The sequence below is a fragment of the Phalacrocorax aristotelis genome, chromosome 6, assembly GCF_949628215.1.
Source record: "Phalacrocorax aristotelis chromosome 6, bGulAri2.1, whole genome shotgun sequence".
Classification (NCBI taxonomy): Eukaryota; Metazoa; Chordata; class Aves; order Suliformes; family Phalacrocoracidae; genus Phalacrocorax; species Phalacrocorax aristotelis.
The window spans coordinates 40,602,597-40,627,243 of NC_134281.1; the positions used below are offsets into that span (position 1 = coordinate 40,602,597).

The window sequence follows — 24,647 nt, forward strand, 5'->3', positions numbered from 1 at the left end:
CTCAGTGTCATGCTTTAAAAAGCAACTTAATGTTAGTGAGAAGTGTCAGATTCACAGGTTTTGAATGCAAAACCGCTCTGGATCCTCAGCAGAGAAACGTGTCCTGCATTAACTCGATCCCTCATCAGAAGGACTGTGTCCACGCTTGCGCTTGCCCAGCCTCTGTATGCGGGGTACTTCGAGCACTCACGGTAATGATCTTCACTACCACAATGTAAGAACAATTTTGCTTTCAAATCAAACACCGTGGCACTATTACCTTTCTAACCTTCAACAGGGTGTTTCTCCTTGAGTCTGCACTGGATCCGATGGCGGGTCGAGTGTTGACCATGACAGTGGACAAACTCTGCGGAGTCAGAGCACAGCGCTGGATCGCTTGTGGCTGTCCCACAGCTGCCTGCGAAGGCCCGAGCTGGGAAACCCAAAATGTCTGTGATTCCATACTCTTCAGAGTTTTTTTAAACCCATTTTTATAAGGCAACAGGATGGTGAAGCAGGACAGAGTGAGGTATTCAGTAGTTTCTTGTATTAGTGCATTTACCGGGATGGATGCAAGGATGGTAGCATAAATCCGTGACCGCGTCATGCCTTCGCTCAGGCGTATCAGTGTGCTCTTAAAGTGTCTCCACAGCTAATTAAAAACTGTAACTTTGTTGCGGCCAAGCGTGCATTATTTAATCCTTAAGCAGACTCTACACATACTCCCGCGGCTTGGTACGCTTTAACGGTGGAATTTGTTAAAAAAAGAGGTCAATAGATATTTTTTTCCACTTTTTGTTGCCCTCTACAGACCCTCGAGGTGACCGGCTTCTCCAGCCGAGGGAAGCCTCCGGCCTGTTCCGAGCGGGCTGGGACCGGGGCGAATGGCGCCTGCACCAGCCACACACGCCTAGGGTTAAGAAAGACCCTTAAAAAAGCGGCTCATCGCGTCAGGACTGATGTCACCGCCGCCGGCAAAACCCCTTCCAGGGCTCCTGGCACCCCCGGGTCACCCCGGGGCCCTGGGTGGTCGCCCCCAGGGGGTCCGTGAGAGGCCGCCGTGCCCACCCACACCGAGCGGGCCCACCGCCGCTCCGCTCCATTGCCCTCCCAGCCCCGCCTGGGGCGGTGGCGGCGGCGATGGCGGCGGGAGGCCTCCCGCCCCCCGCCCCGCCCGCCCGCCCGCCCGCCCGCACAATGGCGGCGCGGGGCATGCCTGGAGTTGTAGTTCGCCGGGCGGGCGCGGGCGGCGGCGGGAGCGGGCCGCCTGCCGTTCCCGTCGTGCCCCGCGTGGGGTGAGGTGCCCGGATGTGCTCGGCGCCGGAAGAGAAGCGGGTCTCTTCGGAGCCGGCCATCTTGTGCGGCAGCGAGCAGGGCGCGGGGGCCCGGCAGCATCGGAGGAGGATCCCGCCGACGGGGGCCCATCATGCCCGGACACCTGCAGGAGGGCTTCGGCTGCGTCGTCACAAACCGCTTCGACCAGCTCTTTGATGACGAGTCCGACCCCTTCGAGGTGCTGCGGGCGGCCGAGACCCGGAGGAAAGAGAGCGGCGGCGGCGGCGGGAGCCAGGGGGGCGGCGGGGCCCGCGGCGGCCCGGCGGGCGCCCAGACCAACTCCTCTGGTGGGGCCGGCGGCGGCGGCCCGGGCCAGGCGGGCGCCGGCGGCAGCGGCCCTGGCAGCGCCGCCAAGCAGCTGCGCAGGGAGTCCCAGAAGGAGCGCAAGAACCCGCTGCCCCCCTTCGCCGCCTCCGCCGGGGGCGCCGGCGACCGCCGTGAGGAGGGCAGTGGCCAGCCCGGCGCGCCGCTGCGGAAGGAGGGTGAGCGGGGCCGCGGGGGGCTGCGGCGGGGGAGGGAGCCGAGCGCCGCGGCGCAGCCGGGCCCGGCCCCGCCGAGGGGCCGCCCCTCGCCCCGCGGGGGCCGCGTCCCGCCGCGCACAAAGGCGGTGGCGGCGGGAAGGCGCCGGAGCGCGGCGCGAGGGGCCCCGGGCAGGGCGGGCCGAGCCGAGCCCGCGGCGGCCTTGCACCCACGTGGGGGAGCGCATGGTGGGGCCGGCGGGGGCCGCCCAGGGTACCTTCCCGGTCGCGGGGCCCGGTGGCGGCGGCGGTCCCCGGCAGCTGGAGCTCCGGGAGGAGCGGCGGCCGTGCAGCCCGGCCGCACGTGGCCGCGGGCGGGCGGTGTGTCCCCACGGCCCGGCCCGCGCAAAATGGAGGCGTGTGCGTGGGGTGCCCGGGTGCTGCCTCCCCGCCGAAACGTCTGCTGTGGCGGGGCTCGGAGGGGGACTCCCCGCGGGAGAAGAGTGGCGTGAAATTGAAAATTCCTAATCTTCGGTAGTGTTTCGTGTGGCCTGACGTATCTGACAGGCTATCTGCCAGTCCCTGGGCTCTTCAGAAGTCACTTGGGTAATTTTTTCGAGGGAATGGCGTTGGTAGGATTCATGTATGTATTTTAATAATAGCTTATGTGAATTCTCAGTCGCGTTTGTGTAAACCCATAAAACGTCCCACACGGGAAACTTTGTTGAAAAAAAGAAATCAAAGCATAAGCAGGTTAAATGAATATGCTGTGTGCAAAGTGGGTAGTAGGACACAGCCCTGCGTGAAGAGGGGTAGATGATGGGCACGCATGTTGTCCCGTCGAGGCAGTTGCACCGCGTGCGGACTATAGTGCACGTCGAATTGGTCAGAACTCTGATTAAATTGGAATCCTTGAAATATGTCAAAGTGTGGTGATGGCAGTTGGCGTGTGGGTGAGGAAATAACTTGCTAACTGCAGTTTAATTCTTAAGCGATCTTTTCAGAAACACAGACAGTTCGGAAGAGCGCAGTGCTATATGAAAGCATCTTAATACTTCAGCGTTTACTCCAATGCATGCTGCAAAATGAGTCTCCACCACGTTTTAGGCTTTTCAAGAAAGAGGAAGCTTTAATATATTGGTTGTTTTAGAAGGTGGGCCTCTTAGATGTTACTTGAAAATACCTTGTGACAAGCTTTGCTTATGGATCTTTTGTATTTTAAAGCTTGAAATCGTTTTCCCTGTGAGGAATGCAGTAATTTGTCCCGAGTGGCAATTTACTAAGCCAGTGTCCTCTGGAAATATTAGTCAGATACAGAGTTATGGTTTTGTCCTGCATGAGGGAAACCTGAAACATGGGCAGCAACTTTGGCCAACGCAGGAGAACGCAGAGGGGTTTTGGTAGGGCTAGCAGTCAATGTTTACCTCCTGGCTTTCACATTCATTTTCAGGAACAAGCACTATGAAAAAGGTATTTCATGGCTTATTACAGTAGCGAAACAGAGAAAGTCAGGCCTGCTTTTGCAGCACTGTGTATGGAGCACTGTAGTAAACAAAGTGACTTTCCAGTTTGAAAGTTTCTATTTTTTGTGTGGGAGAGTAGTTCTAACATTAAAGGTGTTGAATGGCACAGAATTGATGGGGCTTGTATCTTGTGTGAATGTACTGCAGTTTGAAACTATTCCACTACTGTGTAGAGGTGCAGATTATTTGACTGGTGAATTAGCAGTTCAAAGCTTTGTGATACTAAGAAAAAGTAGCAGCTTGTATTTTTGGTTAGGTTTCAGCAGAGAAAACCAGGTTTTTCTGAGTGCAGGATGTTGGAACTCGAAATTCAAAAGACATGGATTATTCATTCCAGTTCTGCAGCATACCTCCTGTGTGACAGTGGCCTCTTTGCTTTCCTTGCTGAGCTTTACCTCTTAAAATGAAATGGTCCTCCTTAGTTTGAAAGTCCTTTTCAAAGTAAATGTTAGTGAGTTTAACCCCTGTGTTTCCTCAGGGAGTAAGAATTACTTAGCAAGCAATGTATGTCATGCAAACTTTGTGTTAAGTACCGCTTGCAAGGTAAGGAATACATTGTTCATTTGGGTGTGTTGGCTTGCATATCATTACAACTGTAACTTCTTTAGCCCCACCCAAACATGACATTGTTAGGCAGGAACTTATTCTCTAAATTTTCTTAAAAATTGGCAGCTTTTAATGTAAAAGATGGTTCAGTACACAAGTCTTAAGGCAGCCTTGGTGGTTTGCTTAGTGGTTTTTCCCTAAATATTTTGGCAAGAAAGTAATATAACAAAGGAGTAATGTGTTTGTCGATCTTTCTAAAGAAGAGTAAATGGGCCTTTCAGATGAGTGGGGGGGAAAAAGCCCTATATTTAAGATCACTCAGATGTCTTGGTGAAGATGATGATGCCCATGGGGAGTTATTACTTTAAAAAAAAAAAAAAACAAAAAAACCAATTTTCGGAAGGCATAGAGAGGGAGGGAAGAATGCAAGCCAGTTGAGTGGCACAGTGTATTCTTAAGCTATTTTAAGTGCACGACGAGGTGAGTCTTTGTCAGGGAGCGTGTATTGGACTGTGAGGACTGGCGTGGATGAATGCATGTTTAGTCATTGACCAGTACGTACTGTACTGGGCTGCCTGCTCGTTGGGCTGCAAGTGGCACCTGTCTGGGTGAGGGTGGCCCTTGGGGGAGAGCGACCCAGGGCTGAGTGTGTACTGCTCTCCAAAAAAGTTTCCAAAAAGAGCACAGTGGGATGAAGGAGGGTGGCTGTCATCATGGCAATGCTGACTTCAGTTTGGTGCGCATCAAGATAAAAACCACTTGTTTTACCTGAAAAGCACCTTTCAGAGGAAAAAAAAAAATCTTGCTTACCTTGATCCTTCTTTGAAAGTTGAACCTATCATTTTAACATGGATTGCTAATGTATTGTGTGCTCCGACAGGTTTTGTTTCCTACACTATTGTAAGAGTGTACACTTGTACAAAATACAATTTGATTGAAATGCTGCGTAAAAATGTGAATAAGAAGAGTCAAATGATCTACAGTGACTTTTTTATAAAGGTATAGTTTCTCAGATTACTTAGTCACAAGGCTAGAAGAAAAAACTTTAATTGCAGCTTACTTTAGATATTGTTTTATGGTGTTAGAGTCAGTATCTCTCCTAGAGCAGCTCCACATTCCGTTGATGTGTTTCGCCTAATGTTTCAGGGATAAGACGGATTGGCAGAAGGCCTGATCAGCAGCAGCAGCAGCAACAGCAGGGTGAAGGCAAGCCTATTGACAGGAGACCGGAGAGACGACCTCCTCGTGAGCGCCGCTTTGACAAACCTGCTGATGAGAAAGGCGAAGGAGGAGAATTTTCTGTTGACAAGTAAGAATTTTGTCTTGCCTGACAGTTTTCCCAGTTCTGATAAGAAGGGGCTTTCCTGCCTTCTGCTACTAAGTTTAAAAAAAGCTGATTGAATCAAAATTAGAATGATAGAATTAAATTTTGTCAGTCACTAGAAGCGCACGTCATGTGGAATATAACACTTTTCCTTCCTTTTCCATGATTTTGTTTACAGACTTGGCTCAAATTATAGACTGGCGGTGATCTAACAGGAACGGTTCCATTGGTTTAACTGAAAATACGGTTTAAATCAATAAAATATCTTTCTAAATCTATAGGAGATGGGTAAGGAGAGGAGCTCAAGTGTAGTTGCCTGCAGGTTGGGATTTGTTTGCTGTTACAACTGTTGCTTAAATCCATGCAGCTGACTTCAAGCCAATAAAAGTTAGGCCGTGTAGGTGTTTGTACCTTGGCTGCAGTGACTTCAGGCCTGGAATTGGGGAAGCCATCTTACGGTGGCTAGGCAAGTTTTAAAGTGTCTCGAGTACCATGTGGCCTCCAGAATTCAAGTGCTCTGAAAGCAGTGTTCAAATATCAAAATTCTACTAGCCAAAGTTAAAATCCTTTTAAAAAGTAAGTTGGTTGAACATGAGTTAAATTGAAATTGCACTGTCAGCTAGTGATGTAACACAATACAAGCACTAAATTTTGGAATTTAGTGCCAGAAGATGCAAATGAATGGTAATCCTTCTGAGCATTTGTTTCCAGATCCTAAAATGCAAGCATTATATATTTGGGTTTTTTCAGCGTAATCATTTGGCATTGAAATTAGAGCCTCAACACAGTTCCAAACAGTACTTATGAAAGGAAAAGTGAACAAGAGTCTCAAAAGATGAAAAGAAAACCTTAAAAACAATGCTGTAAAATTTTGGAGGTGAAATATTCAAGTTTGACTGTTCTGTGCCAGACCCATTCTTGACCGACCTATGCGTGGACGTGGTGGACTTGGAAGAGGACGTGGACGTGGACGTGGAATGGGCAGAGGAGATGGATTTGACTCTCGTGGCAAACGTGAATTTGACAGACATAGTGGCAGCGATAGATCGTAAGTCTTTAACTTTTTCTATTGTTTTTATTTTACTATTCTTTGCAATTAAACCACATTTTAAAATTTGCCTTTGAATTTCTATATCTGGACACTATAATGTTAACTCAGTTTTGTTAGTTCTGTTTCACATTCACATTTCAGCGGCCTAAAGCATGAGGACAAGCGTGGTGGCAGTGGATCACACAACTGGGGAACCGTCAAAGACGAACTAACGTTAGTAGTCTGTAATTGCTTGGAGAACTATTAGCATAATGTTAATAAATCCTAATTCTTACAGCTTGCAAAATGTAAAGATTTAGCTGCTTTTGTTGTCTTTGATTTTGATAATTTTTGCTGACCTATTAAGGCAGCCTTAGCAGAATTTAGAAATTTAGTGATCTCTTGTAACATAAGAGATGGCTTCACTGTTAAAACCAGAATTTTGGGGAAGTTTGGTATGGGGGAGGTCTTGTGCTGGTTTTTTAACAATTCTTATACTAAAAATATAAAAACTTAATTTTAAGAGCCTCAATGAGGTTAAGCATGCTTTTTTACAAGTATTACGTTGAAAACAGTATTTTTAATACCCAGATGCATTTTGTGTTTCAAGGTATGGTGGGAGGCTTTCAGAATGGGTGCTAGTAAGTGTTGGGGAAAACCATTGGGAAGGTGGAAAGCATAGAATTTAGAAGGCATGGAGAGCACCAATTCTTAATGAAATAGTTGTTCTTAGAGTGGGTTGTGTAAATCCACTATAGAACTTAGTCATTAATCTTATGTAGCTTTAAATAGGGATGAACGGCTAAAAAACAAAACTCCCAACATTATGTAATTGCAGTGAATTGGATCAGTCAGCTGTAACTGAGGAAACGCCAGAGGGAGAGGAACATCCGCCTGCTGATTCTGAAAATAAGTGAGTACTACCCCTCTTAATGTTCTTTGGTTGCTTCAAAGGTAGTATTACTTCACCTTTAACCTCTGATATTTATTCCTACTTCTGTTTTGCCAAATTTGGATTTTATTTTCTTCAGTAGATACGAAATTATCCACAGTGCTGTTGAAAGACTATCTCTTTAAAAACTGCATGTCTAAAAATTGTGATCTTGAAACTTCATAGTGTCACACAGGCTCTTAGGTTGCTTTCAGATTTAGTTGTTAATAATCAGTTCAGACACACCTAGGGTCTTGGGATTGCAGCTCCCAAGGACCAAATCCAAAAGCATCTGTGCTTGTAACTTGGTAGAACCACTGAACAAAAGGGACAAAGAGTTCTTCTGCCAGTGGAAGGCAACTTTTTTTAAACCTAGTTTTTTCAAAGCAGCTGCTGGGACTGTGTGACTAGCCTGTAGAAGAAAGGTTATATCTCTTAAATGCTCCTGGGTGTGCAGGCAATTTTCAAAGTAGTTAACTTGATTGCTTCTTATTTCACTTGGACACTGTTACAGAAGAAACCAGTGACTGGATGCATGAAATAGAGTAACTAGAGAAGCAGAATGAGCAGTAATAATACTTAGAGTTGATGTAAAAAAAGTGATAAAAATTTTTATGGTAGCATAGTACAATAAAATGTTATTTTAATAAGGAATGTGCTTTATAGTAAACTCAAAAGAAAATGGCAACTAGATAAGATAGAATTTTGAAATAGTTGTTTGCCTGAGATTTCTAATGTGGAGTTTGCTATAGCTTGATTTCCTCATCAGTAACTTTGGCTAGTGGTAAAGAGGGTACAATTACTGCATAGAGAATAAGAAATGGATTTAGTTTAACTAAAAAAAGACTAAATGCTATTACTTCTCTGAGGTTGTGGTGGTCCAGGGTTAAGGTCAGCTTGTATACAGTATGAGAATTTTTAAGGAATTACAGCTTGAGCATTGGTCGGAAAATGCAAGCTAGCTAGTCCTTAAAATTATCTGTGGAAATCTGGATATATTTGTTTCGTCTGCAGTATTTCGTGGACCTTTATTAGTAGCAGTGTCCTTGTGCTTGACCAGATACTGACCCATCCATGTGCAAACAGGTTATCTGCAAGATTCTGCAGGCTATTTGTATCTGGTTTTGCTTCCTCAGATCTACAGAAAATGTGTACTCAGTTTCAAGCATAACACATCTGTTGTAATCCATCAATTTTCTTTACAGAAAAGCATCTTTACATGCCTTAGTCTTTAGGTTGGCTAGTTTGGTGTGGACCTCTAACCTAAATGTTTTGGCAGAACTGGAGGATGTTTTACTGCACTAAAATTTGCAGAATGCTGAGGGGTAGTATCTTTGCCTTGAACAAAAAAAGGCTTCTGAATATATACCATGTCAAAAATCATTCTGTCCTATGGAATGAGAAAAAAAACTGAAATAAAGTGAATTTAATCTAAAACCTCTGCATTATTACATCAAAAATAATGACTACAAATTGAAGATATTTTACATTGAGGCACTCATGATCTTCTTGCTCCACATACAAGGCACTAGTTTTTCTATAAATTGGAAATTTAGTTGCATAAGCACACTGAAGAATGACTAGAGGATTGACTGCCTGTGTGGCTGGAACATGATCTGTCATTGAGCATAGTGATTGTGTGTTTTACTTAAAAATAGCTCTTTGGCAGTAGGTAGAGGCACCAAAGATTTACAATGAGGTGTTATGTCACACGAGTAACTAAGTTGTATGCTCTTGTTTTTTCAAGTTAGCTGAAAGTAAAAGCTATGTCAGTTAACTGGGAAATTAATAATTGTCTTTGGTCCAATAAAGGAAGCAGACTACCCAGAGCTGATTAAGTTCTGGCTTTTAAACGCTAACAAGCTTGAAAATTGTGGTAAGAACGAGCTCGCTTTTACTGACTTGACTTGAAGCTTTGGGAGAGAGGTATCTCAAAAAGGGGGCGGGGGGGGAAGCCTCCAAGTCCATTGCAGAATTTAGGCTTTTATATTTGTAAAGAAAATTATCGTTAAGATGGAGAATATATGGCATGGGTCAGTGTTAATTTTAAATTTTAACACTGGCTGTGCTGTGCTCACTATTCAGTTGCTTAAAGATGTCTGGCGTGATTTTTTTTTTGCATGGTCTGGCTAAAGTTTCCGTGTGCTTTCTGAGTGGTGGAAGTGAGGGGTTTTTATATGTACCTCTTAACTGCTAAATACGTGACAAACTTTTTTTAATCTGGCGCCGATTAACAACTGGTCTTGAATTTGTTGTATCTAGAATGTGAGTTCTAAGTCATTATCATAATATCCATGAATTTACTACAGAGAAAATGAGGTTGAAGAAGTTAAGGAAGAAGGCCCTAAGGAAATGACCCTGGATGAGTGGAAAGCTATTCAAAGTAAGGATCGTGCAAAAGTTGAGTTCAACATCCGTAAACCAAATGAGGGTGCTGATGGGCAATGGAAAAAAGGATTTGTTCTTCACAAGTCAAAGAGCGAGGAGGTAAAGTGATTTTTCCGTATTTGCTAGTATCCAGATTGTATTCCTGTGATCCAGGTTTTTCTATTGATATGCACTTCTTGGAGTGGAAGCTTCATTCTTTGAGGTGCTGACCTGTAGCTGAAATTTTATAAAGTGGGAACAATGTATCTTTATAATAAAATCAAGTTATGCGGTAGCATAAGTAGCCATTCTTACTGTGGTTAGTTTTAGCAGTTGATCTGTACCCTTAGGTTGGTGTATACTGTGATATAATCTAGAGATAAGGCAAATACTGCTGCATCTGGGCAGGTAACCTTGTAAGGACTGTCTCTTGGTGAGTGTTTCAGAAAGTTTGTTGGTATAAAATTAATTTGTTTGCTTTTTATGCGGTACACAGATTTATGGTGCTTGCTAAACATGATGTAAGATTAAAGAAATACCGGTCATGCCTCAGACACATTAATACCTAAACGGTATGTCTTAAGTTTGTGACGTAGGTATCTTCTCATTTTGTAGTATTATACAGACGATGCCCTTGAACCTTTTGGGAAACCAGGTGACATACACTTGTATGCTTCAGTGATGTTCAACACAGTTGCTGTAGAATTATTTTAAAACTGTAGTTTCTCAAGCATACTCACCTCATTCACTGCAAAATTTTAATTATTCTGCTCCAAGATAGTGAGAGTGGCAAGGAGAGACATACTCTTTCACTTCAGAAGGAAGGGAAGTGCTGAGAGCTCTGTTTTCTAATGCAGGGCTGCATTAATCTTTGTTTTTAACACTGTAATATCTTGAGTGGTCCATTGTTAATCCGTGTCCTGCAATTTTGTATACCAGATGGTTCTGACTCCGTTTGATGTAACTAAATAGTATGGAATATGCTGTTTGGTCTTAGAGTACGTATTTCTGCTTTTTCATACCTTGTCAGTTTTTTCTTGTAAGCTGGGGACATAATACAAATGGGGAGGCACTATTCAGTACTTTCCAGTGAAAACTGCATTTCTAATCTCATTGAATGTGGAATGAGTTTGACTTTTTGTTAGTCATGCTATTTTCTTTTCTTGCTGTGTAAGGTCGTTCTTTAAATGATTGTGTATCTTCTTGTTTACCTTAAGCTGTTCAGTGTTTGAAGCGTTCATTAAATACCACTTTCTTTGGCTTATGTTGAAAAGGGAAACTGAGTTAGGCTTAATGTTGCTGTATGTTAAGAGTAGATTTAAACAGAAGTATTTATGTACTTCAAGATTAATGAAAACTATAGTCCTGCAAGTCCCCCCAGTCCCGGTCTCCAAAGCAGATTTGACATTTAGTCAGTTAAAGACAGACTTTTTTTAACACATCTCCATGTATGATAGTATAATAAGGTGGTGGCACTCTTGAGTAATTTACAAGCTAGAAAAATCCATACTGTATTTTCCATTTGAAAAATGAATCAGTGGTTAACTCAGAAAAACCCAAACAAAACCAAGGAGAATAATTAAATTACGTTCATGGAAGAACTGACAGAGTTGGTAGATTGTTCTATCTGAGAGGTGTATTCAGTTAATTTCTCTTCAAAGAAATGAGTCATATTTTTAACACTATTACATAAGAAGTTAACAGCTCCTTGCTCTGTAAGCACAGAAGTGAGATTGCCTTAAAATCTAGATGCCTTTAGCCTGCTTTTATTGTATGTCCAGCAGACGTCTCTTCCCCATTTCACTTGTTCACTGATCCCTTGGAAAGCAGCATGGGGGTATTTTGTGAAGTATTATAGCAGAACAGCTCTATAATACAGGCATTAAGAAAGGCTTCACTGTGGCTTCTTTGTGAGCAGGTTTAGAAGGTGGAATATTTAGAAGTTATGAACAAAACCTACTAATCACCTGCTGTTCTTTTCCTGTTGGAGCTCTTGGACGTACTTATGAGTCATGAAATTAAGGTTGATGTAAGGTTTCTGTGATTCTTACTCGTAAGAAGGGAGCTGATGTGTGGAAGTGACTTTGCTTTATATGTAAATTCTAGGTTTCAGCCCCAAATCTTCAGTACTGCTACGGCTGAAAAATCCCAATGTGCCCCAGTAGATTTTCTCAGAAACTTGCAGTGAAGTGTGTTGACCACCCTCATTCCTGTAGCTTGAGAACTACTGGGAGAATGCCATAGGAGTCTGTGGGAAAAGGGACTATGAGGCTTTAGGACTCTTCCATCTGCCTTAGTCTTGTGAAAGACTGTCTTCCTGCTACTGCTTGTGCTCTTCTCTGAGGGGTGAAACGCTTGACCCTATCTGAGGTCTTCCCTCTTGTTCAAGTTTGCTGTGCAGTTACTAGAAAGTGATACTTTGTGTAAAATGAGCTCTTAATACCCTCTCTGATTCTTGCTGGTTTAATATGAAATCCATGTGTATTGGCAGCCCTAGTCTAATGAGACTCTTTCCAGGAGATTGGATTATGCCATAAAAGAGATCCTCATTTTTCCTTTTCTGCAGCTGGTTTAGTGGTTTGAGTCTTTTTAAGTTCTACTGGTGCAGCTGAACAAAAAACGGGAAGGAGTTACATTGTGGAGAGATCTTAAAATTTGTTTTAAAAAAATTGGATGCAAGTTTCGTGGAAAGATTGATAACACTAGTAGATCAGGTCCTACTCTATGTATCTGCTGTGCTGTGCCATGCCTCTTTCCTGTACATTCAAAGCTTCTTGCTAATCTAATCAACTTCCTTAGAGGAGGTTGCAATGGGAGACTGAGAAATACGTTTTGGAAAATAATAGTTCATCTTCTCAAAATTGGGAGGAATGATGCTTGAATCGAGGCTGTGCAGAAATCTTCTCATTAACAGTAATTTTAAACTTCCCACCTTCTTATCTGTCTAGTTCTGTATGCAGTGTGCCTGACGTATTGAGGTGCTAGAGATCAGCCTGCATGCATGGTCTCTACTAGAGTTTCCAGCAGCTTGTGTTAAATGTTTTCGGTGTCTGAGAGTTCTCTTGTCTCCACGCCTGTGGTATAGTCCATCCTCAAGTCTTTCTGGATGCTTGCACAGCTGTTGATCTCATCCTTTTGCTGCTTCATGTGCTCAGTGACATCTTTATCCGGCAAGTTCATGTGACCTTATTACCTGCTGTTTCTGTATGTAGTTGAGTCTCATTTCTTCCTTTTGTTTTCTCCTTTTGTTCCTTTTGTCACTTTGGCGTGGACATGCAACTTTCATCAGACAAAGGCGATGACAGAAATGCAGGGGAGTCTGCTGGAGTCAAATGAGGTACTGATCCTTTATATCTACCAGTAATACCTGTGTTTTGATACAAGCCCTTCTGAAATGAAGGTCTGGATATTAAGTCGTCACAAAAATAGAGAATACAAGTAGATACAATATGGAGCTCTTCTGTCCATGCCTGTTGTCTAACTGCACTGTATAGGACCCTTCATAATTAGTACCTTTGCTCCTAATTGAGCTGAATTCAAATCTTATCATAAATGCTTCTATCATGAGTCTTCTTATTTTTTGTTGCTGTTGTTTTTCCATATCTCGCCATCTGCTTTGGCCCCCTTTCTGTCAGTAGCTTGTTCTTAATTTTTGACAGCCTTTCCCAAGACTTGTAAGTGCAACCATGCCTTCGAGAAGCTATCAGTTGTTAGATCAGAGTGCTACTGAGAGTTGCCAATACATACAAATGTTTCCAAAGATGATCAGAATAAGGAATTTGTACGGTATGTCTTTGTTGTCACCGAAGTGATAGAAGAGTATGAGGAGAACATGCCACGTCTTTTATTGGTGTTGTAAATTAGCTTCAGATATTTCAGATAAAGAAATCATGAGGTTATATACAGAATTCACTGTTTATTTGTTTTAGTGGTTAAACAAAAGTTCAAAGTTATGTTGTGAAAATACAATGGTTTTGGTAGACTAGTGTTTCTTTTTTAAGCAGTAACAGTGTAGGGAAGGAAATGCACAGAATTATTGTACAAAGCCACTGATACTACCTCTCACAAAAGAATGTTATACAACTACTGATAAGTTCAGAATATCTCGGTACCCTGCAGTGATCAAAACCGTAGATAAAATATTTAGTAGGGAAGTTGTTTTGTACTGTTTACAGGTGGTTGTTGTACTTGCATTTGAGTAGTGCCATGTCAGGCTGCGATGTGGAATGACTTTTCTCTGAAAAATAACTGCTTAGGCTAACTTTCCAAGTTTGGAAAAGAGACCTCTCACGGAAAGGGTGTATAATTCAAATCTATAAAACCAGGAGTGGGATGGGGACCAATTGTTACATGGAATACATCCCAATGGCATATGTTACAAGGAAAGCAGCATGGGGAGGTATTTCTCATTATGCCTAATTAAATTGTGGTGCCCTCCACTGCAGGGCGTTGTGGAGGCCAAATGTACAACTGGGCACAGAAAGGCGTAATTAGATTGGCAGAGGAGAAGGCTCGTACATTATGGTGCTTGTGACTGACTCAAGGAATCCCTGAAAGCAGCTTTCAGCTTTTTGACTGCAGACCTCTCTGTATCTATTGGCTGCCTTATGAAGGATCCACAAATGGTAATTAAAGGGTATAGGGCTTAATTGCACAATGTGTTGCCTTTGAAACAAGGCAGCATATTGTGTAATTACACCACAAGAAAAGTTACAGTCAGTAGGCTTAAGCTTGCATGTGGCACTTCTGTAGGAAAAAACAAGCAAACTGAAAACTGCTGTGCCAGAAAGTAGGTGATTATAGGAACAGTTACATGTTGACATGTTTCCAAAACACGGTGATTGGGCCTTGTAAGAGGCAGAGTGCTGGACTAGTAAACCGTTGATCTGATCTGGTGTGGTCAGTTTTACTTTTTGTGTATCATAGGTGCCAAAAACTGACTTACTACATAGAAAAATTATTTGTGCAAAATAGGAAAAATTTATTTAAAAACACTTAGTTCTTTTTGTGTTCAGTCTGTAATAATTTGAAATACTCAGATGTGCTGAACAGTAGCATTTATGGTGTTAGATGTAACTCTTCAGCCCATACCTTCTTCCTCAAGGCTCAGGTTTCTCACTGGGAACCAACCAGCTGTACGAGATTGTTGTATCATGGCAAAGGTGGCAAGAGTCATATTTCAGTGTAATTGGTGAGACCGGTTCTCTGTTTCAGCATTTTTGTTTTAGCTACTTCAGTAACACTGTGTTTGAACTGTTTGACTTGTTCGCTGTGTGTTATGGCTAATACAAACCAGTAAGGGATTCTTACTATTTCCCTTGTTTTAAACATTTATACAGGGCTAAGCAAATGAGAAACTGTAAAGTACTCATTGAGCAAAATAAAGATGGGTTACCAAGTAAGTATTTTAAAAGAATTAAATGAATTGATAGAACCTGAAGATTTTTCAGGATACAAAGTGAGAAGAGAAATGCTAGAATGCTGTATTGCCTTGGTGATAGTTGGTTTGATCTCAGATGAGCCAAACTCTTTCCTCTGAAGGAACTCCAGAGCTTCCTTGGAAATGCAAAATGCGTTTGTCTGATCAAGTGCTTATTTGATTACCTCTATGTGGTTTTGTCGTCTGCACAAGTGGTATAACTTGATTCCTAACAATTCCTGCACTATCCTTTGTCTTGAATCAATCAAGGTAATCAGTCATCAATCTGGGAGTGCATTTGGATGTGAACACGTGTGCCATGGTGGTAAGAGTGCAACTACAGATTAAAAAGTTTCTTTGGTGACTTTTCATACTCATGGACAAACACTCATTTCAGGCTCATGCTGAGGACTCTGTAATGGATCATCACTTCCGCAAGCCAGCAAATGATATTACATCCCAGCTGGAGATCAACTTTGGAGACCTCGGCCGCCCCGGACGTGGTGGCAGAGGGGGACGGGGTGGCCGAGGGCGTGGTGGCAGGGCCAGCCGTGGAGGCAGAACTGACAAGGTAAGGAGCTACAGCTTTCATCTGAAACTAAACTCCTTTGTAGTTGTTGTTAAGATTTTCATACAGATAGTTTTAGGTGTCTTCCTTACGTCTGAGGGAGTTGCTCTGACAACAAACACCACATCTTAAAACCAAGTAAAGCGTCTGTTCTTACAGGTTTACTTCAAACTAAGTTACTGTTAGGATGACAGGCTGTACGTTTCAGCAGTGTTCTTATTAAACACAAAAAAAAGAGGGTGGGGAGTAGGCTGGATTGAAAAAAAAAGTGTCAATTCTTGAAGGTTGTACCTAAACCCCCCCAAAATTACTTCAGTATGGACAGATCTGAAGGTACTGTGAGATGCTTCTGGTTCTGCTAGAGCAGTTGTATTTGGACACGGTCAGGACAATGTATCTGCATTGTGATCTGCTGGGGGTGAAAGACTGGTTTTATGGCTGCATGTTATATCTTGAATTTGAGGAATTTAGAGTTTTCATGTGGAAATAGGACTCTTACTGTTTTTTTTCTAATCTGCAGTAATTTTTTCTTCCTCTGGCCCTAAAGCTGTAGGGAAGTACTCAGGACTAAGTATTGAATGAGGTTGGAGAGAGAACATATAAAGTTGAAGTACTGTAGTGTAGCTACAGTAAAGATGTGATTTAATATGGGTCATGTATTTGGCTTAAATGCATCTGATCAAGTTGTTACTCGCTAGAAAATGAGTTCAGTCTGTGTGGTGTAGCTTTCTTCACACAGACCAGACTTGCTTATTTTTGCCTCATGTAGGACACTGACTATTTTCATTTATACTGAATCACTCTAAGTTTTAGGCTTATTTGTTGGAAAACTCTCTCCTGATATCAATACTATCAGTTCCTTGAAGTGTTCTTATAAATGGTCGTGGTGGTTGCTCTGAGTTGTTTCACTAATATGGTACCTTGCTGCTTCAAGAATGCTATCATAAAGTAGTTAAAAACTGAAAGCTGCAGCTTACTTTATGTTGACTTTGTTTATTTCCTTCCAGTTGGTTAAGGAGTTTGATGTGATCCACACACCCAACCAGGTTGGTGATCTCTGCTGGCACTTTATGTTACCTATGAACAAGTCCCTCCTGTTGCAGGGACTGTAACTCCCCTCCCGGATTGGCTTTTTTGGCTTGCTTTCTGCTTTTGTGTAATGAGCAGCTGGAGATAGGAGGGTTATAGGTTTAAGACCCTGCTCTTACTTTTTAACTCTGGCCTGGGTGCTTCTGCAGTATCTTACTCTTGCCTACAGAGGTTGATACAACTTTTATTGAAATTGTTTACATATATCTTTGTCTTGAAAAATGAATTTATTTACAGGAAATTCCCCTATTCTGGCTCTTCCTACTCTTCCATGTTCCTCATGGAAGTACTCTAAAATACTCACTTTCTGCATTTCACTGTAGCACTAATTTTTAGGTGTAGTACAGAGCCTTTTAAAAAAATCTCTGTTAGGGAAGTACTGAGGAGATTCTTGACTAATGTGTATGAATTTCTAGGGCTAGGTTGGCACAATGTTTTTTATCAACAGCTAGTTTATGACAGGGAGAAGTTAAATGTCTGAAACTTAATTTGTGCTACAAACAGGTATTTTCTGTAATGCTTCGGTCATGTCCTTCAGAAAGAATTGATAGCTATGTGCTAGTAGAACAGCATAAACCCACCTGTAGGGATCTCTTTAAGAATGGAGAAAAAGATGTACTTGTAACGTTGTGATAATCGTGTGGAAACATGGTCCATTTGGCTCTTCAGATAGCTTTGATTCAAAAAGTAGTATAGGAGACTTTCTACGCCTTGGAATAAAAAAATGTTGCTCTTCTAGTAACTTGCTCAGTACTAGACTGCTTGCTCCACTGTAGCCTGTTCTTTGAAACCCGGTATTTGCCTGTTGAACAGGGTTCAGGTTGAAGTATTTTTAAAAAGGAAGAATTCCCACCCCTGTTCATCTGGAGTGCAGGGAACACCCCTGCCTATAGCTGCCCCGTGCAAGTGGTGCCCAGTCTGTCTGCACAGGGACGGAGGCTTAACCTTGTCACTGGGAGGCTAACCCAGCGTGTGCCTGCAGTTGTGCGGTGCCAATACCCTGTGGTGCCCGGCTCAGCATGCAGCTGAGCCGTGTTTGCCTGGCAAATGGAAGGACTTCGCAATGTGTGAAGAACTAGAAACGCAGTAGGGCTTGGTACCAGTGAAGGCAATAACTTTCTGATGTTTCTCTTTCAGTCAAGTGCTTCTGCTCCTGATGTAGATGACCCAGAGGCTTTCCCAGCTCTGTCCTAAACTGGATGTCATAAGCCAACCCTGCCCTCGTCGGGCCTTCCTCTCCGAGGCTTGCATGCTTAAGGATCCTAAACAACTAAGAAATTAAAAAAAAAAAGACTGTCATTCATACCATTCACACCTAAAGACTGAATTTTATCTGTTTTGAAAATGAACTTCTCTCGCTACACAGAAGCAACAATATGGTAGTCAGTTTTGTATCTAGAAATGTAATGGTAGCAGGGATGTTTTCATAATTTTTTCAGAGATTATGCATTCTTCATGGATACTTTTTTGTATTGCTGCTTGAAAATATGCGTTTCCAAACTTGAAATATAGGTGTGAACAGTGTGTACCAGTTAAAAGCTTTCACTTCATTTGTGTTTTTTTAATTCAGGATTCTAGACATTTTCCTCAAACTACAAACTGGGTTTTAATTATTGCACATTATTTCCGTTTCCTTAGTTCGTGTTTAGCAGATTTTTATCAGCCCAGGGTCTTTTGGAATATGTGAAATTTTAATTTGGCAGAGTGTTAGTGCTGTATGGAATACTAACTCCTGGAGTACTTTAGTTTAAATGCTTAATTTGGGGCTTGGAAAAACAGTCATTTTTCATCTATGGGTAGTTTGTTTATGCAAAAATCTTTACATAAAATTGATACCAGATACTTGAAAAAGATTCAAAGCACACTGGTTTATAGTGAAATGCCTGTGTATTGATCCAGCAGTGACATGTGGATAATTGGTCTAAACAGGTTTTTTTGTTTGTTTTAATGTATTGCAGCTTTTACTCACCCTTTTCTACCTTTATTCCTTCCTCCTCCCTTCAACAGAACAAGATGCTTTGTTGGCCAAAAAAAAAAGTTTTTAAGTTACCTATGCTTTTTCCTTGAGAAGGTACCCTGTAGATTGGAGTAACCTTTCCTGTTGTTGGAGCTGGGAGGTGGGGGAAGGTGGTAGTTGTTGCTCCAGTAGTCTGCCTGGACTCTGGCTGGGACGTGGAATTTAGCAGCACAGTCTGTGGCTGTGAGTACATCAGTACCTGATGTGTTAACAGCACTGCTCTGACAGTGGCAGGTCTGCTGAAGAAGAAACCACAGGCCTTGGCTGGGTCTGGCAGGAGGGAGTTTTACTGTTTCGGACAGGGACATTGCAATCTGTGTGTGATACAACAAAAAGATGCAAAACAAAACCCCAACACTTAACCTCTCTGTCAAAATTTTGTTCTGGATTTGTGTGGTGTTCGAGATCTGATTGCTAGCTGACAAATGAATGTTTTTCAGAGTGCAACTGTTAAGAAACCCTTTCTACTCCTGTAGAAGTTTGCCATAAATTTAATTTAATCCCTGTGAAAAGGATTACAACTTCAGTACACAAAAGGAGTTGAGAGAATAATAAAGAGGGTTTCTTCAGGTTTTTATCTGCAACATTTGTTAGGAGACTAGAAACAGGTTTCTCATTTTATTTAATGTTTTACGCTTTGGACAGCTTATAACATATTTGTAGTTTCTTAACTAGGTAGATAGAAAACAAAAGGTAACACCCTATTTTTTTAAAAGCTGTACAGGACAGGCAAAAAGTATTGGAGACCTTTGAATATGAAATATCAAACTCCGTAACTGTGGTGTTTAGCTGGCTTCCTTTATCTGAACTATTTTCTACAAAAGTTTTTGTTGTAAACCACTGTTAATATCATTGGATTAGACTTTTTAGTGCACTCACCTATAGGTTAAAGTTCCAGGCTGTGAGAAGGAGGCAAGTTTTCAAACAGTGGATGATAAAATCTCTTGGTTAGCTTCTCCTGACTCGAAGCAGATATTACACAGGTGCTCGGGAGGGGCTGTTGGAGGTCCAGCACTGAGTTGTTCCTCTTCCCTCTACCTTTGTGTTCTGGTAGAATGTGCTGCAGTTTCAGTGTTAGGCACACCTTGGATAATACAATTAAAGGAATGCCTTGATGTGCAGAAACATACTTGCAGAAAAGCTTTCTCTGTAACATAAACCTTCCTTCCCTTAACCAAACTGTATATTTGCTGCTTCAGTTGCCACTCAGCTTTTTTTCCAGATGACTTCTGGGCCAGCCAGTCAGTTGTTTGGGGCCCTGCTAGCCAGGCTTGGTCAGAAGCTTTCCCTCCTGCTTCAGAACATAGAGCAGTTTCCCAAATGGCATGACATGTACAATTTTCAAGACAGCTTGTACTTAAAATTGGTCCGTCTGCTGTTCTGATAGATGTAAATTTGCCTCTTTCAGTCCATTTGTGTTAAGAACTAAAACTGTGAACATATATCTTTAATATTGGTGGGTGTTAACTGAAATAAAGGTTTATTTTCATGCTCTTTTAAAAATGTCATGAAAACACATGGAGATGAAACCACTTAGATTAAATAGTGTCTCATCTAGGTTCTGCCCCAGGTGGTCCAGTCTGCCTGTGGCGATGGTGCCCAGGCACTTCTGCTGCCAGCAACGGACTTTGCCTTGGGAAAGTGTCTCCTGAGTAGCTTATTTAATTAATGAGCTTGCTCTTTAGTAACATTTTCTGTCCTCTTGCTTGCTACTTTTGCTGTCATGCTAAATCCAGAGGACCAGACCTTTTAAAATCTGAACAATTTGAAAAAGATGGTCAGCAGAAAAAGTTGGAGAGAAACAGAGAAGCATGTGTGCAAATTGGCTTCAGAATGTAATGACGGCAAGGTTTGAGCATGAAAGTTCATCTTGCAGATTGAATGCCACTGATGCTGGGAGGAGACAAGACTGATAAATAAATGCAAGTGTTAGCGTGTGGTAAAGGGCATAAATTCTTCTGAAACGTCAGAAGTCAGTGTGAATATATGGCGTTTGCAGTTCAAGGAGTTGAGACCGCTCTTACCTGTAATGACTCTGCCCATGGAGATTGGTTTGCATAGCCACGCCTCTTGTTTTAATAAACACAGGACATATGCCTAAAGCTGACACTTCCAGCATTTGCTAACCTGCTTCTTTTCTAAAATCATTACAAGGACGACATTACCTTCATTTTGTACTCCTGTTCTGGTCTGCCTTTGCCAGGTAAGAGCCTCTGGGCCAGGCTCAGGGTGTGTTTGAGTAAGTACCGAGTGCCCCAACGCAGTGGTCGGCAAGTCCTGCACTGTGCTGGAGGAGCCAAATGCAGTGTTGTTGCTTGGGGGGGTGTATCCTGACTGAGGGGAAACCTGTTCTTTGCCCTCACCAGGGGACTTTCAGGTAGGAGTTAAAAGTTTGGTTGTTGTCCTACTAATGATGCTATTTGGGTCTTGGAGTAAGACTTTATGTGAAGCTCCACATGGCAGTTTATATAGAGAATTGAAGAGCAAGGAGAAAATGTGCTCACGGACAGCAGAACACTGATGTTGATGTTGAAGATCAATATGCAGAAATAGATGAATGACAAAATACTGCTTTTTTTTCCCTTTTAAAAAAATACATTTCTTTGGCAATAGATATCTAATTTGGTTGTACATAGCTGACTTGAGGTACTGATTTGTCTATGATGCTCTGCCAGAATCCTCTTGCCAGGGTGGTTGCCAGATTTGGTATGGAGAGCATGAAAATGGCATTCAGTTGCCTTGGATGTCTGACCCAAGTCTGAATGAAGAGTTTTTGCCTTTGAGTGACACCAAGCTGGTCTTCACAGGTGGGGGACATCTGTGTACCAGGCTGGAGACCAAACCTTGGAACCAGCTGCTAGACCCAAAAAGCAAAATGGCAGAGCTGGTACTTTGCAAAAGATCTTGTGCACTTTGTGTAGGTGATGGTGTGAGTGGCCTTGTGCTATGTGGAGGGTGGTGCTTTGCTGCCTTGCCACAGACTGGTCTGGGTGTAGTTTGTCTCCCTTACATGTGTTATTTTCACAGGTGAAATACATGACAGTGAAAAAAGGCAGTGCAAAAGGAGGACTTAGACTAACAAAGCTGTTCTCATTTTCTAAGCTGTTGCTAAGAAAGTGGCCTTGGGTTTGTTCCTAGCAGTGAAGTGCAGCGGTGGCTGCCCCTGCTTTGCTGGGCTGTGGCCGGCCGTGAGCCTAAAGCCCGCTTTTCCAGGACTGAAGCTTGCGGGGCTGCAGGGGTTAATGCACTTTGGCTCAAGCTGGAGGGTATGCAGAACTGCCTGTGGTCAGGTGCTTGACAGATGAGTTGGCAGGACTGCCACTTCATTCCCTGGAAAAGAGAAAGCAAGTAGGAGATTACAGGCTTGGGGTTGTTTTGTTTTTCATATTTCAGCAACAATTACAACTTCAGAATAAGAAAATAAATGCCAGGACTTAGTGTGCTATGTGGCTGTCACCTGTGTGCAGTGTCCAAGCTCTGGGTAGTCGAACAGCTGTTGATGTGTCTTCTGTGTTGGCAGGGAGCAGTAAACCTGTCGGCTTGCTGGGGTGCACTGCAAGAGAGGAGGTGAGCTGGGCCAGTGCTGACACTCAGGTGTGGACAGTTCTGTGGGAGCTGAGGCTGCTTCAGTTTGTGTCAGTTTACTGCCCTAGGGTGTGAGAGTGCCTGTAGTTACCGTAAGTGTGCTTGAGCTGTTAGATCTTCACCCGTGAGGCGCTGCTACAAAGGTCATAACACTGAGTGAGGTGAGGGAGCTTTGTAGTACTTGCATGTTCCTTACTGGGCAGAGTTGAAGGTAAATCAGAGGTGGGATTGATTTTACTGCAGTCTTTCAGTTCAACACTTTGCATGTGCCCAGCATGCCTAGCTGTGTTTGGGATTTGTACTTGACAAACTGCAGGATTTCTCTTTTATGGAAGGCAAGGAAAAAATGTGCTTCTCTCCTTTCTCCTAAGAAAGTGCCTGCCGGTCTGCCTGGCTCAGTGAGAGTGTATGGCGCTTGCAGGGCAGCGATGTGGCACAGGAGGGAAGTGTCGGGACAGGATGGCCCTTGGTCCTTCTGTGCTTTTTTTGTGCAGCGGTTCCTTTTAACAGCAGACCACAGTTAACCTTTGTCAGACTTGGATGAAGATCCTAAAAGGGGTGGCTGCTCTACAGATAGCTTGTGGACTGCTGTCAAAGCTGTTTTCATGTGGAAGTGCATCTTCTCCTGCTGCCCTGTGAGCCACGTGCATGTCAGGGCTGTAACCTTGAGTGTGGAGGTCCTGGGCCAGTTTGGATGTGGCAGTGAGGATGCAAACAAGTCCCAGGGTTGAAATACTATCCCAAAATACAACTCAAAACTAAATTTCTGGTAACTATATGAGTCAGGCTGCATTTGCAGAGCTGCTGCAGCACCTCCTTGCACATGGTTTTGTTGGGAGCCCAAAAATCCTGCCAGCTTTGACACCCCTATTGAAGGTGGGGTGAGGGCGTACATCACTTGCATTGGCACCGTGGCGAGGCAGACTGTGTGCTGTGTCTTTGTCGGTATGTGCACCTCTCTCAAGCGAGAGGCACATCTGGGAATCGCTCCTCCTCAGTGCACAATTTCTGCCACAAATGTGGTCAGCTCATGCCAAGTGGTTGGGCAGTAAGGGTAAGTATTTTCATCCTCCAGTGTCTGCTGCGTTACCTGGCAGGAAGAATAAGCTTTGCCGCAGCTGTGATACGAGAAGGATCCCTTGGTGTGTCTGGGAGAGGTTGTGGCCAGCGTCCTGCCGCAGGTGAGCTGTGGGGTAGGTGCAGGGAATGGCTGTTGTGTGCACCCAGTGCAGGCGGGCCGTGTCAATGTTGTAGCAAGAACATGCATCTTGGAAGTGGCCTCTACGCTGCGGAGGAGCCTTCAAGTGCACACTGTGAGATCGCTGGACTGCAGCATGCTGGGGCTGTTACCTGGAGCACTGCTCCTGTTCCTCTTGCAACATTTCCCTGCAGCACCTTTCCTTCTGCTTGGGAAAGCAGTTCCCCGGGCAGTAGCTGTCTTCGGTCTCTCTTTTCCTTAGTTTCTTATCCCTGAGAAGCGACTTTCAGGAGTGCTGCACACTGTTATGCCCCCAGCTTTGATTGCGGGCTTCAGCTACTGAATGTGTCTCAGCCAGGCAGGCTGGGCTGACTGGGGGGGTTTGTGGGTGTCCAGTGGGAGCTGGCAGCAAGTGCCATGCTGGGTCCTGTGGGCTGCTGGCTGCTAAGCAGCCCAGCTTTTCTGCCTTCAGGATGCAGCTGCTGCTTAGCAGTACATGTGGCTGTGTGCTAACAGCTAAATAATTGCTGATGGTTTTATTTTGTTCTCAATATGCAGAAACGGAAGACTGGAAAGCTAAGGTTTGAGAAGAGTCAGGGTGCTTGTGATCACTTGTGCTGATCAAAGGGAAACGCTCTGGGCATTGCAGGGAAGTGCAAAGAGAAGTCGCTGAAAGCTGAACACGAGGAAAGCTGGTGCCAGGGCTTGAATTTCACATTCCTAAGAAACCTTACCACTCAGGTGCACATGAGTAGTTTCATAGACTCCCACCCACTGCAGAGGTGGTGTCGCAGTCCAGAGGGAGGTATGGACCTCAGCAAACCGAGTGATGTGGATAAGCGTGGCCTGTGTGGCACTGGCTCAGAAGGCAGTGTGTGCCTGGTTATTAACAGTCACAGGTTTGTCCTGCAGTGCCTTTGAACCTGGGAGCGCCGGAGTGTATGAGCCTCATGTAGGAGGTAACAGCTGCAGCTGGAATGAAAACTGGGGGAACAAGCCAACAGAGATCTCCTTAACCAAGCACTTTGGTTTTGCTTTTCACTTCAAGCAAAAGGCAGTGGGGAAAGCCATGGTCTTGAGGTAGCAGCCTTGTGATGCAGGTGCATCTCTGTTGCTGCTGTGCAAAGAGGCCTTTGCAGGGCTGCTGAGGGCTGTTTCCTCACCGAGTCGGATAACAGCTGTTTGTGGAGGCACTCCGAGATGGTGTGGATGGAGAGCAGCCACCTGCTCCTGGGTAGGAGGAGGATGCTCCAGGTAAGTTCAGATCTGGACTACCTA

The 24,647-nt window shown here is 43.6% G+C and overlaps 1 protein-coding gene across 4 annotated transcripts; it reads left to right on the forward strand.

Moving 5' to 3' along the window:
• Positions 1–1,287: 1,287 nt before the first annotated feature.
• SERBP1 (SERPINE1 mRNA binding protein 1) lies at positions 1,288–18,107 on the forward strand. Of its 4 annotated transcripts, none has more exons than XM_075097320.1 (10): positions 1,288–1,796; positions 4,988–5,150; positions 6,076–6,213; positions 6,334–6,429; positions 7,034–7,108; positions 9,436–9,613; positions 12,783–12,830; positions 15,310–15,483; positions 16,488–16,526; positions 17,707–18,107. In XM_075097320.1, the coding sequence occupies exons 1-10, from the start codon at positions 1,406–1,408 to the stop codon at positions 17,761–17,763; spliced, it is 1,359 nt and encodes a 452-aa protein (XP_074953421.1). In that variant the 5' UTR covers positions 1,288–1,405; the 3' UTR covers positions 17,764–18,107. The 4 variants fall into 4 exon arrangements, with proteins under 4 accessions (XP_074953421.1, XP_074953422.1, XP_074953423.1 ...); XM_075097321.1 differs by having other exon boundaries at positions 6,358–6,429; XM_075097322.1 differs by lacking the exon at positions 12,783–12,830.
• The last annotated feature ends 6,540 nt before the right edge of the window (positions 18,108–24,647 follow it).

Coding starts and splice junctions, on each gene's coding strand:
- SERBP1 (XM_075097320.1), top strand. CDS start 1,406: ATGCCCGGACACCTGCAGGAGGGCTTCGGCTGCGTCGTCACAAACCGC. Junction 9,614..12,782: donor ACAAGTCAAAGAGCGAGGAG/GTAAAGTGATTT, acceptor AACTTTCATCAG/ACAAAGGCGATGACAGAAAT. Junction 15,484..16,487: donor GTGGAGGCAGAACTGACAAG/GTAAGGAGCTAC, acceptor ATTTCCTTCCAG/TTGGTTAAGGAGTTTGATGT.